Source organism: Gorilla gorilla, chromosome 21 (assembly GCF_029281585.2).
Source record: "Gorilla gorilla gorilla isolate KB3781 chromosome 21, NHGRI_mGorGor1-v2.1_pri, whole genome shotgun sequence".
NCBI lineage: Eukaryota > Metazoa > Chordata > Mammalia > Primates > Hominidae > Gorilla > Gorilla gorilla.
The window spans coordinates 45,953,332-45,967,324 of record NC_073245.2 but is presented as its reverse complement, the minus strand read 5'-3'; the positions used below and the strand labels follow the sequence as shown (position 1 = coordinate 45,967,324).

Here is a 13,993-nt window from a genome sequence, read left to right as displayed (position 1 = left end):
TATTTACAATGAGTTATCAGTGAGGAATGTCACAGGTAGGTGAACAATTCAAAGCAAAAACCAAAAGGCAGGCTGTGTAGAGTACTGCCTGTGGGAAACCCCAGGCAGGCTGTACCTGCAAAGGGCCCAGGGGAGCCCCATAGACTGCACTCTGAAACTACACACTAGCCAGGCGCACTCTGAAACCACACACTAGCCAGGCGCGGTGGCTCACGCCTGTAATCCCAGCACTTTGGGAGGCCAAGGTGGGCGGATCACTTAAGGTCAGGAGTTCGAGACCAACCTGGCCAACATGGAGAAATGCCGTCTCTACTAAAAATACAAAAATTAGCCAGGTGTGGTGGCTCACACCTGTAATCCCAGCTACTCGGGAGGCTGAGGTACAGGAATCACTTGAACCCAGGAGGGCAGAGGTTGCCGTGAGCCAAGATCATGCCACTGCACTTCAGCCTGGGTGACAGAGAGAGACTCTGTCTCAAAAAAAAATAAAAAAAGAAAAGAAAAAGAAAGAAACCACATACTAAATGCCTCCAGGCAGCAAGAAAGGGAAGGTGGGGTGGGAGCAGAGGTACCAGGAGGGCAGAGACTTAACTAGCTGGTGAGATGGGAAAGGACAGAATCTCACATGCTTCAGGGGCTGGGTTTGGGGGAGACATAGATTTGTGTCAGAGATTGTTTACCAATAGCCAGGAAAATTAAAATCTCCCGCCAGAAACAGCACCTGAATTAAGTCATCCAAGGTAACATCACCAGTAATAGAGCAAATCAACATCACATGCCTCCTGATACGACACACGGAGGAGGACACAGTATTTGTTGTGACATTCCTGACAAAAGTGCATGACCTGAATTTAATCATAGGGTAAAATCAGGCAAACCCAAACTGAGGACATTCTACAGAATAACCTGTCTATACTCTTCAGAAATATCAAGGTCTTGAAGACAAAGACAGAAGGAGGAACTGCTCCAGCTTATAGGACACGAGAGATGAGAGAGACATGACAACTGAATTCAACATGTGATTCTGGTTCAAAAAAACCTTTTTTTTCTTTTTCTCTAAAGCATGTTATTGGAACAATTGGAAAATTCTGAGTAAGGCCTGTAATTAGATAATAGAATTGTACTGATATTAACTTCCTGATTTCTTTTTTTCTTTTCTTTTTTTTTTTTTTTTTTGAGACAAGAGTCTCGCTCTGTCACCCAGGCTGGAGTGCAGTGGCCCGATCTCGGCTCACTGCAACTTCCGTCTCCCAGGTTCAAGGGATTCTCCTGCCTCAGCCTCCCAAGTAACTGGGAATACAGGTGCCCGCCACCACACCCAGCTAATTTTTATATTTTTAGTAGATACGGCATTTCGCCATGTTGGCCAGGCTGGTCTCGAACTCCTGACTTCAGGTGATCCGCCCACCTCAGCCTCCCAAAGTGTTGGGATTACAGGCGTGAGCCACCGCACCTGGCCTGATTGTTTTTTCTTTTTCTTTTTTTTTTTTTTTGAGATAGGGTCTCACTCTGTCCTTCAGGCGGGAGTGCAGTGGTGCGATCTCAGCTCACTGCAACCTGTACCTCCCGGGCTAAAGCAATTCTTCTGCCTCAGCCTCCTGAGCAGCTGAGACCACAGGCATATGCTACCATACCCAGCTCTTTTTTTTTTTTTTTTTTTTTTGTTGGTAAAGACGGGGTTTTGCCACGTAGTCCAGGTTGGCCCCAAACTTCTGGGCTCAAGCAATCTGTCTACCTCAGCCTCCCAAAGTGCTGGGATTACAGGCATGAGCCACCGCACAGAGCCCAACTTCCTGATTTTGGTAACTATAGTATATTGCACTTATGGAAGAGGTTATCCTTGTTTTTAGGAAATACAGGCCAGGTGTGATGGCTTACGCCTGTAATCCCAGCACTTTGGGAAGGCCAGGCAGGAGGATCACTTGAGGCCAGGAGTTCAAGACCAGCCTGGGCAACACAGTAAGACCCTGTCTCTACAAACAAACAAACAAACAAATTTACCCAGGAGTGATGGTGCCTGTCTGTAGTCCTAGCTACTGGGGAGGCTGAGGCAAGGCGACCACACCTGTGAATAGCTGATGCACTCTAGACTGGACAACACAGTGAGACTCTGTCTCTAAAAAAATAAAAATTGGCCAGGTGTGTGGCTCACGCCTATAATCCCAGACCTTTGGGAGAACAAGGCAGGTGGACCGCTTGAGCCCAGGAGTTCCAGACCAGTCTGGTCAACATGGTGAAATTCCATCTTTATAAAAAATAAAAAATTAGCCAGGCCTGGTGGCACACACCTGTGGTCCCAGCTACTCGGGAGGCTGAGCTGGAGGATTCCTTGAGCCCCGGAGGCGAAGGCTGCAGTGAGCTGTGATCACGCCACTGTGCTCCAGCCTGGGTGACTGAGCAAGATCCTGTCTCAAAAATCAATCAATCAATAATAAAATTATGACAAAATAAGAGGTTTACAAAGAACACTTTTTGAACATGATTGCCCGTGATATGGGGAAGTGGGTCACAGTGGATGGAGAATTCCTATTCACTCTATGTCCTGTGATAGTTTTACAATATTGCACTGTATACATATAGTTTTTGAAGTAGATAATTAATCTTTAAAAAAAAAAAAAAAAAGGCCGGGCACGGTGGCTCACACCTGTAATCCTAGCACTTTGGGAGGCCGAGGTGGGTGGATCACGAGGTCAGGGATCGAGACCATCCTGGCTAACATGGTGAAACCCCGTCTCTACTAAAAATACAAAAAATTAGCGGGGCATGGTGGCAGGTGCCTTGTAGTCGCAGCTACTAGAAAGGCTGAGGCAGGAGAATCACTTGAACCTGGGAGGCGAAGGTTGTAGTGAGCTGAGATCCTGCCATTGCACTCCAGCCTGGGCGACAGAGCGAGACTCCATCTCAAAAAAAAAAAAAAAAAAAAAAACCCTTTGAACTCTGACCTGCAAAATCACTTCTAGGAACTTAGAAAAGAGCAAAGATGTACTTCCGAAGTTGTTCCCTGTATAATTGTTATACTGATGACAAACTGAAAGTAACCTCACTAACCAACAATGGGAGATGACAGAAGTAAATCACAGTACAACATGCACAATGGAATACTAAGTAGCTGTTTAAAGAATGAGGCAGGTCTATTGTTGCTGAAATGCAAAGATGTCCATATTACTGATGTTTTTGTTTTTCCCGGAGACAGGGTCTCATGAGTGCAGTGGCATGATCACAGCTCACTGCAGCCTTGAACTCCTGGACTCAAGCAATCCTGCTCAGCCTCCCAAGTAACTGGGACTACAGGCACATGCCACCATGCCTGGCTAATTTTTGTATTTTTTGTACAGGCATGGTTTCACCATGTTGCTCAGGCTGGTTTTGAACTCCTGGCCTCAAGTGATCTGCCTGCCTCGGCCTCCCACAGTGCTAGGATTACAGGCATAAGCCACCATGCCCAGCTATATTACTGTTTTAAGTGAAAAAGTTTTAAGTGATAAAAACACATGTGCGGTGATCCCATTAAATCAGTCTGTTTGTTGGACATTGCGCTACAGGAAGACAGCGTGATGAATTTTCACCAAATTCAGTGACTGTATTTGGCATCACCTGACTCAAATATAGTCTGTGATATTTATATCTGTATCCATATCTGTAAACATATTTATTACACATATATACCAAAGGATATCCACCAAGAGGTTAATAGTGCAGTGGCGATCTCTGGGTGACAGTTTTGGTTTTTTGTTTTTGTGTGGGTTTTTACAAAATAGTTTTCTCTGCATTAAACATTGACTTTTGCAATTAGGGGGAAAAAAATCAATAAATCTTATTTTTCTCTTTTTTCTTTTTTGAGACGGAGTCTCTCTCTCTGTCACCCAGGCTGGATGGAGTGCAGTGGCACAATCTTGGCTCACTGCAACCTCCACCTCCCGAGTTCGAGCGATTCTCCTGCCTCAGGCTCAGGAGTGGCTGGGACTATAGGAGTGTGCCACCACACCCAGCTAATTTTTTTTTTTTTTTTTTTTTTAATAGAGACAGGGTTTCACTGTGTTGGCCAGGCTGGTCTCAAACTCCTGACCTCAAGTGATCTGCCCTCCTCGGACTCCCAAAGTGCTGGGATTACAAGAGTGAGCCACTGCACCCAGCCAAATCTTATTTTTTAAAAGGAAATATTAAACATACAGTAAAGATATAGTGGCATGACTAAAAGTCATTTGAGAGGTTTGGGGAAAGTACACATAGGCAGGCCAAGGCAAAGTGGCTGACAGGGAACAGAAACCAGAATGACAGGGCTTGGACCTCTAAAGATATGATGAAGCCACCACAGCCAGTCAAATGTCACTATGAGACAGAATCAACTCTCACGGTGTATAAGTCACTGTTATTTGAGGTTTCTACTGCATGCAGCCAAACTTCTACTTAAATAACACAAATAATAATAATTGTAGCAATAACATTTATTGAGTACCTACTATGTTCCAGGTACCATGTCTAAGAGCCTCAGCCTTGTCTTACTTGATCCTTATAAATAATCCAGTAGGGCAGGCACTACTGTGATCCCCATTTCACAGAGGAGAAAACTGAGGCTCAGAGTGGCTGAATACCTTGCCCAAGGTCATCCACTGGATTTGCAGTCAAGACAGGATTTAAGCACAGGCCAATGGCTCCAGAACCCTTATCACTACCCCTGACACCATTCCACCTTCAGGCCATCCAAATGGGGGCCTGGCTCATTGGGCCTTACTTTTGGGACAGGACAACAGCTCCAATGTCTACAAAGGGCCACTGGCACTATGACCCTGCAAGGGGACTGCACAGGGTCATCAGCATCGGGCTCAACCTTCAACCTGCAAACTCCAAGACCAGGGCTATGAGGCTTCCAAGATCTCACACTAGGGTTCGAATCTAAACTCTGCTGATGTTGTTACTCTGGTGGGCAGGTCACTTCTCTTTGAACCTCAGTGTCTTCATCTTCAAAATGGGGATAATATCACCTACCTCCCAGGACTGCAGGGATTCATGTCACTAAAGGCAAAGCTTGGCACAGAGCAGGTGCTTCCTTCCCTTTACTTGGCATCTCACTCCAGAGTCACACAGCCACAGGAACTCACAGATAATCCACAAATCAGAAGGGCAAGAGCCAAAGAAAATTTATCAAGTGCAAACGGGAATAAGTCATCACTGCCAGAAATCTCTGCCCCTTGGCTGGCCAAAGCTTTGCCCAGCTTCCCTGCCTCTCTTGCCCCATTTCCCAGTCTTGGGGGCAAGTTACCCTACACCCCATTTCTTGAGTTCTAGCTCCTCTGCCAACTTCTCAGAGCTCTTGTGATTTCTACGTGGCCCTTCATGCCTTGGCCCCACTTTTTCCCATAGGCCCCATCTAAACATCTCCCTCCCACTTCCACTCTACATAACAGTCATTCTATTAATACATCACTTGCTGTTGTATTTTAAACTTGCGGTTCCTCCTGCTAGGAACACACTCCATCCATTGTCTACCTGGCAAACTCCTATTCATCCTTCAAAATTCAGTTCAGATGTCACTACTCTTGGGACAGCTTCTCTAGCCTGCCTCCCCTGTGGTATCTCTATACCTTATAAACATATATGATAGCATTTTATCAAGTGATAGGGTGCATTTGTTTACACACCAGTCACCCTGAGCAGCCCATGCATTTTAAGCTCAAGGTATTTACTTATCTCTGAACCCCAGAAGCTTCACCCAGGAGTTACAGGGGCCTCATTAACAGAAACACCAAATCTCTGCAGGTACAAGTTTGTACAGAGAAGCAAAAACCACTGTAATGGGAAAATATTTGCTAATGAACTGGAAGGAGGCCCCACACAAACACCACTCCTGGCCTTTTGCTACTATCTACCCCCATGGGCTTTGTGAGGCAGGTGCTCCCAGATGATGCAGGCAAATGCACAGCAAAACGACTGCAGATGGGGGATTTCATGACATCATCAAAGTGATGTTGCACAACTGCAAATAACACCATCAACAAAGGAAGACCCGGCAAACAGACCAGAAAACAACTGAGGCAGAGAAACTCAACAAGGATGATCAGAGGTCAATAGCTCCAAAGAGAATGACGTGAAGATCTTTTTTTTTTTTTTTTTTTTTTTTTTTTAAGACAAGCGTCTCTGTCGCCCAGGCTGAGTGCAGTGGCGCGATGATGGCTCACAGCAGCCTTAACCTCCTGGGCTCAAGCAATCCTCCCATCTCAGCCTCCTGAGTAGCTGGGACTACAGGTGCGTGCCAACACACCTGGCTAATTTTCCTATTTTTGTTGAGACAAGGCCTTGCTATGTTGCCCAGACTGGTTTCAAACTCCTGGGCTCAAGCCATCCTCCCACCTCAGCCTCCCCAAATGCGAGGATTACAGGCGTGAGCCACTGCGCTCTGCTTTAACATGAAGATCTAAGGATAAAAAGCATGTTGCAAAACTGAGGAAACCTTTCATCATTTCTGCCAAAGGGACCCTCTTCATGACCACAATGGAAGACTGAAGTGATATAAATGATTATCAGAATAAATTACCCCAATAAAATCCATACCTGATCCATCCCTTGTTCATTCTAAGAATCTTCATATAGGCTGGGCACAGTGGCTCACGCCTGTAATCCTAGCATTTTGGGAGGCTAAGGTGGGAGGATCACTTGAGTCCAGGAATTCAAGACGAGCCTGAGCAACATGGCGAAACCCCGTCTCTACAAAAAATACAAAAATTAGCTGGCCGTGGGGCACATGCCTGTTAGTCCCAGCTACTCAGGTGGCTGAGGTGGGAGGATCACCTGAGCCCGGGGAGGCTGCAGTGAGCTGTGATGGTGCCACTGGACTCCAACCTGGGCAACAGAGCAAAACCCCATCTCAAAGAAAAAAATAAAATAAAAATAGGAATCAGCATATAGCTTCAACTTTAACCTAGATCTTATAGATTATAAAACAAATGAATATTATTTTTATGATCTTTGCTTTTAAACATGTTACCGTTCATTTTATTGTATTTTATTTTTTTTTGAGACGGAGTGTTGCTTTGTCACCCAGGCTGGAGTGCAGTGACACGATCTCAGCTCACTGCAAGCTCCTCCTCCCGAGTTCACGCCATTCTCCTGCCTCAGCCTCCCGAGTAGCTGGGACTACAGGCGCCCACCACCACGCCCGGCTAATTTTTTTTGTATTTTTAGTAGAGACGGGGTTTCACCGTGTTAGCCAGGATGGTCTCCATCTCCTGACCTCATGATCTGCCCGCCTTAGCCTCCCAGAGTGCTGGGATTACAGGCGTGAGCCACCGCGCCCGGCCAACTGTTCATTTTAAAATGTATTTTATTTTGCAGAGATGGGGTCTCATTATGTTGCCAGGCTGGTCTCAAACTCCTGGCCTCCTTCTGCCTTGGCCTCCCAAAGTACTGGGGTTACAGATGTAGGCCGCCACACCCTGCCCATTCTTTTTTAATTGTTAAGAACCGGTGTACCGCTTTGACTGTAAGCTAAATTTTGTAGATTATGAGACAAAATAATACTGTCATAATTGTTTAGTTTGGAATAAAATGCTCAAACCTTTTCCCACTATGAACAAGGAAATACAGGTTCCTCTTTTTAAGGATTTTTTTTTGGGAAAAATGTCTGCCAAGACATAAGAATGATATAAGGAGAGCCAGCATCATTTCTTCCACCAGTGCCAAAGCCCAGAACCCACTCTGCCAGGCTGGACCCCAGCCAGGAGCCTCGGTTTCTCCTTTCAAATATCTCACTGGTCCTAAGCAGTCAAAACCACCAAGGCCACAGGCCCTGGGCTCCCTGCCCACCCACCCGTCCACCTAGGGAGAGGGAAGCAGGAGCCACTTACTTGTAGACGGCATTGTCCTTCCTGGGGCTGTGCTGTGGCAGGAGGCTATGGGAGTACTGGTGCACGCCCAGGTCGTACAGCGAGGGGAAGTCCTTGCCGCAGAGGTGGCAGCGGTAGCTCAGCTCCTCCTGGTGGCTCTTGATGTGCTCCAGAAATGTGTCGAGCTTTGGGAACGTCTGGGCACAGCTTTTGACCACACACTTGTACACCTTGAGGGAAGACGCTGGGCAGGTGACAGGAGGCAGGAGAGCTTCCTCCACTGCAGCCCCTGGCCTGTGGCATTGGCCTTGGACACTGATGGTAGATGATCTGACCACTGCTCCCTCTGCCCTGCTGCTGCTACTGGATCCCAGGGTTTTTATTCATTCATTCATTCATTTTTGAGACCGAGTCGCACTCTATCGCCCAGGCTGGAGTGCAGTGGTACAATCTCGGCTCACTGCAACCTCCACTTCACAGGTTCAAGCGAGTCTCCTGCCTCAGCCTCCCCAGTAGCTGGGATTACAGATGCGCACCACCATGCCCGGCTAATTTTTGTATTTTTAGTAGAGATGGGGTTTCACCACATTGGCCAGGCTGGTCTCGAACTCCTGACCTCAAGTGATCCACCCGCCTTGGGCTCCCAAAGTGATGGGATTACAGGCATGAGCCACTGTGCCCAGCCCCTTGTTTTAACTTGATTAGAGAGTTCCCTCCTCTCAGCCAGTCATGATGGCCCTATTACCCTTCCCTCAGGCTCTGTGTGGCATAGGTATATTTAGAAAAATTATTCAAGACCTGGAAATACAGTGAAAAGATGATAGTGTATACCCTTTCAATGTCATACTGGAATACCGGCTCTCAAACTGGAGCAGGCCTCAGAATTACAGGTTGCTGAGGGCTGTGCCCCCGCCATCCCTCCCACTGCCCCCCTCCCACCACCACCCCTCCACCCCCTCCCCGGCCCTGAGAAATCTGACTTAGTGGGTCTGAATATGTGCATCACTAACAGGGGATGCTGGTGCTGCTGGCCTGGGACTTTGAGAACTGCTGTCTAAGGAGCCTGCCTATAACCGGCCCACAGTCATCGCACTCTCTACAGGATGTGGCTACTTCTGACTACTTTCCATTGACTAGGACTCTACAGTTAAATGTTAATTTGTTAATTTGTAAAAAACTAATCCAACGTAATTGATTTTTGTCAGGTAGAGAAGATAACCCCAAAGGTCACAGGTTTTGTTGTCTTGCAGGACATTAACCAGATTTGTATGTAATTTGACAATCTGACTTCAGTATCTCTTTTTTTCATTGACAGTTATTAGGCATAGCTATCCATGGCCTCTGTTGAACAGGCTTTGTCTTCCTTTGGGTTTCCTCACTAATGAGTTAAGTAAAATTCTGACTCACTTTCAGGCCTCATTTGTATGAGAAGCATGTTTTTAACATCTCGAAAATCATACTTTGATAAATAGTACGTAAGTCCTGGTTGCCTACACAATATCATGCACTCCTTCTACCTAACAAAGTGAACCCTGATTTGCTCAGAATAGCAACATACCTAGTTAAAACACTTGATCCAGGCCGGGCGCGGTGGCTCACGCCTGTAATCCTAACATGCTGGGAGGCCAAGGCAGGCAGATCAATTGAGCCCAGGAGTTCGAGACCAGCCTGGCCAACATGGTGAAACCTCATCTCTACTAAAAGCACAAAAATTAGCCAGGTGTAGTGGTGCATGCATGTAATCCCAGCTACTCAAGAGGCTGAGGCAGGAGAATCCCTTGAACCCAGGAGGCGGCGGTTACAGTGAGCTGAGATGAAGCCACTGCACTCCAGCCTGGGTGACAGAGTGAGACCCTGTCTAAAAAAAAAAACAAAAACACGGGCTGGGCGCGGTGGCTCACACCTGTAATCCCAACACTCTGGGAGGCCAAGGTGGGTGGATCACTTGAGGTAAGGAATTCGGGACCAGCCTGGCCAACATGGTGAAACCCCGTCTCTACTAAAAATACAAAAATTAGCTGGGTGTGGTGGGGGGCACCTGTAATCCCAGCTACTCGGGAGGCTGAGGCAGGAAAATCCCTTGAACGTGGGAGGTGGAGGTTGCAGTAAGCCAAGATCGTGCCATTGCACTCCAGCCTGGGCGACAGAGTGAGACTGCCTCGGGGGGGAAAAAAAACCACTTGATCCTGGTTCCCTTGCATCTAGTGTCAACCATGTGACTCCTTTCTAGCCAACGATATACAGTCAGTAGTCTTTGAGGACTGCATCACTTCCAGAACACAAAGGCAAAAGCTTCCCAGGAGAAATTCCCTCTGCTTTCTGTTTATCTTGACTGGAATACACATTTGATGGATGGAGACATAGCAGCCATCCTGCAACCTTGAGGATGAAGCCCATAAGCTAAGAATGGCAGATCAGACAGCTAGAAGCCTGAGTCTATGGTGACATACCTGACCTGCTCTATATAAGCCCAACGCTGCCTACTTAGGGATTTCTTCTTTGAATTTCTTTGATGTGAGAGAAATAAAACCCTATGAAGCCAGTTTTCTATCATTTGTAGCATAATAATGCATTCTCAAATGATAGAGCACATGTACTGGGTTTCACCAAAAAGAGATCTACAAAGTGCTTCTAGGAAAAGCTTTCTTGCTCCTATAAAAGATACAGAAGAGATAACCCCTTTTGGCTCACGGATAACAGTGGTTCTGGATTGGTGCCTAGAAAGAGTGACCACCAGCCAGACGCAGTGGCTCATGCCTATAATCCTAGCACTTTGGGAGACCAAGCGGGTGGATCACTTGAGGTCAGGAGTTCGAGACCAGCCTGGCCAACATGGAGGTGGAGGTTGCAGTGAGCTGAGATCGCACCACTGCACTCCAGCCTGGGCGGAAGAGTAAAACCGTCTCAAAAAAAAAAAAAAAAAGAAGTGATCACCATCCCAGGACAGGAGTACAAGGTGAGCCATCAGGAGAGGTCAAGGCCACACCCTGAGATGACAGAGACCAGAGCTGGAAAGACACAGAGTCCTTACGCTGGGTGGAGTCAGCTGTCTCAGGTCTGGAGGTGAGTCAAAGTTTTCTGTGATTTGCCCCAAGGGTAACCTTACTTCATCAATCCCCTGCTCGGAATCTAACCCGGGTGGAATAGAGCCGTGGAAGGTCTGACTCACTGGTTCCTACCCCTTTCTAGGCAGCATTCAAGACCCTAGCACCAGTGAAAGGTCTCGACTGGTGTGGTGTGGGCCCCTGCTGCCACCATCCACCTACCTGCTCATTCTTATGCTGGGTCATGTGAGACTTGAGCTGGAAGTAGGTGCTGAATTTGCTGGGGCAGAATTGGCACAGGTAGGAGCTGTCGATGAGGACCACCTGCTTGGGCTCCGGTTTGTCCCCCTCTTCCTCACCAGCTGTGGACAAGGCCTGGGGCTGTGGCGCACCCGGCAGGGGCTGGCCCAACCCTATGGAGAAAGCCAGGGAAGTCAGGACAAGGAGCCGGCCCATTCAGGAAGGACGCACAGAACCCCTACTCTGTGCTCGTCTGTGTTCACCCGGCACCTGCTACTCGCTTTGGGTCGGACTCTGTGCTTAAGGTGCTGCACTCACACTCAGCTGCTGTGCACTGGTACGGCCATTCCCAGGCTCAAATACAGAAATGCTTCCTTTCTGAGTGAGAAACAGCTGCTGCCTCGAGCCTCCCCTCTCTGGCCTTCCCCTCAGACACTGTAGACCTCTCCATGGTTGTTAAAAATTCTAAACACCATCCTAGTTGTACTCCTAATGCCTCCCCAGTCCCCTCTTCTAATTGTAATCATCTGGCCGGGTGCGATGGCTCACACCTGTAATCCCAGAACCTTGGGAGGTCAAGGCGGATGGATCACTTGAGGTCAGAAGTTCGAGATCAGCCTTCCCAACATGGTGAAAGCCCATCTCTTCTAACAATACAAAAATTAGCCAGGCGTGGTGGAGGGTGCCTGTAATCCCAGCTACACAGGAGGCTGAGGCAGGAGAATCACTGGAACCTGGGAGGCAGAGGCTGCAGTGAGCAGAGATTGTGCCCCTGCACTCCAGCCTTGGTGACAGAGTGAGATTCTGTCTCAAAAAATAATAATAATAATTGTAATAATCACCGGGTGCGGTGGCTCACACCTGTAATCCCAGCACTTTGGGAGGCCAAGGCGGGCGGATCACCTGAGTTCAGGAGTTCGAGACCAGCCTGGCCAACATGGTGAAACCCCGTCTCTACTAAAAATACAAAAAAATTATCTGGGCGTGATGATGCACACCTGTAATCCCAGCTACTTGGGAGGCTGAGGCAGGAGAATTGCTTGAACCCGAAAGGTGGAGGTTGCAGTGAGCCAATATTGCGCCATTGCACTCCAGCCTGGGCGACAAGAGTGAGACTCCATTTCAAACAAACAAACAAAAAAAATTGTAATCATCTGTTTCATCATCCTTCCCTCACTACACTGTTCCTCACTTTCCTTGACATCAGGGGCCTCTGGCCTCTGGCCTCATCCCTGCAGGCCCAGTGGCCTGCCACATAGTAGGCCTCTATAAATGTTTGCTAAATGGTTAAACCTTTGGTGCTAGGCACTAAAGGAGTTTCAAAAAAAATGGAAGAAATTATTTATTCTTTAGGGCCGTGTGATGGCTCATTCCTATAATCCCAGCACTTTAGGAGGCCGAGGAAGGAGGATCCCTTGAACCCAGGAGTTCAAGGCCAGCCTTGGCAACATAATGAGACGCCATCTCTACAAAAAATAAACAAAATTAGCTGGGCATGGTTGCATGTGTCGGTGGTCCCACCTACCCAGGAAGCTGAGGTGGGAGGATCACTTGAGCCCGGGAGGTTGAGGCTGCAGGGAGCCACCATCATGCCATTGCACTCCAGCCTGGGTGACAGAGCAAGATCTTGTCTCAAAAGAAAAATTTTTTTAAAGAAAAAAAAAAGGAGTTCACAAGAACTCAGAAGGCACACAGTAGGGCTAGTTCCAACAGGAAGCCTGAAGGAGGGTCAGATAAAAGTGGTCACACATTGCTTTCCCAGCAAAACACTCCCTTCATTACCTAGCACGTGACTGGCATTGCTCACCCTTGGGTCTACATGGGAATGGCTTAGACTCTGGCCTTACACTATCCAATAAAGTGGTCCTGAGCCACACGTGGCTACTGAGAACTTGAAATGTGGCGCCAGGCATGATGGCTCACACCTATAATTCCAGTAATTTGGGAGGCTGAGGTGAGAGGATCACTTGAGCTTGGAGTTTGAGACCAGCCTGGGCAACAAAGCAAGACCCTGTCTCTACAAAAACAATTTTTAACAATTAGCCAGGCGCAGTGGTGCACCCCCATCCCAGCTACTTGGGAGGCTGAGGAGGGCGGATCGCTTGAGTCCGGGAGTTCGAGGCTACAATGAGTTATGATTGCACCACTGCACTCCAGTCTGGGGTGACAGAATGAGACCCTAACTAAAAAACAAAACAAAACAAAACAAAAAACAGAAAGAAATGTGTCCAGTCCATATCCAGATGTGCTATAAGTGTATATACCTGCTGGATTTCAAAAATTTAGTAAAAAAAGAGTATAAAGTATATTCAATCTTTATATTATATGTTAAAATAATAACGTTAATATATCGGGTTAAATACCAGGAGGTGGAGGTTGCATTGAGCCAAGATCGCACCACTGCACTCCAGCCTGGGCGACAGAGCAAGACTCCATCTCAAAAAAAAAAAAAAAATATATATATATATATATATATATTCACACACACACACATATATATACATATATATATACACACACATTCATTATATATATACACATATATATACACACATACACATATACGGTTAAATAAGATATATAATTAAAATTAATTTTATCTTTTTAAAAATTGCTTTTAATGTAGCTACTAGAAAATTTTATTTCATTTATTTATTTAAGATTATTTTTGCCATTAAAGACAGAACTTTTTGCTTAAATAGAGATGGGGGCCAGGCGCGGTGGCTCACGCCTGTAATCCCAGCACTTTGGGAGGCCGAGGTGGGTGGATCACGAGGTCAGGAGATGGAGACCATCCTGGCTAACACAGTGAAACCCCGTTCTCTACTAAAAATACAAAAAAAATTAGCCGGGCATGGTGGCGGGCGCCTGTAGTCCCAGCTACTCGGG

The 13,993-nt window shown here is 47.0% G+C and overlaps 1 protein-coding gene across 3 annotated transcripts in view; it reads right to left on the bottom strand.

Moving 5' to 3' along the window:
- ZNF341 (zinc finger protein 341) overlaps positions 1-13,993 on the bottom strand; it is a 59,376-nt gene that overhangs the window by 13,505 nt on the left and 31,878 nt on the right. For all 3 annotated transcript variants that reach the window (XM_031004760.3, XM_031004761.3, XM_019017108.4), the window contains 2 exons: positions 11,087-11,277; positions 7,842-8,050 (listed from right to left, as the gene is read on the bottom strand). In XM_031004760.3, coding sequence (XP_030860620.1) covers positions 7,842-8,050; positions 11,087-11,277 — 400 coding nt within the window. The remainder of the gene's footprint in view (positions 1-7,841; positions 8,051-11,086; positions 11,278-13,993) is intronic.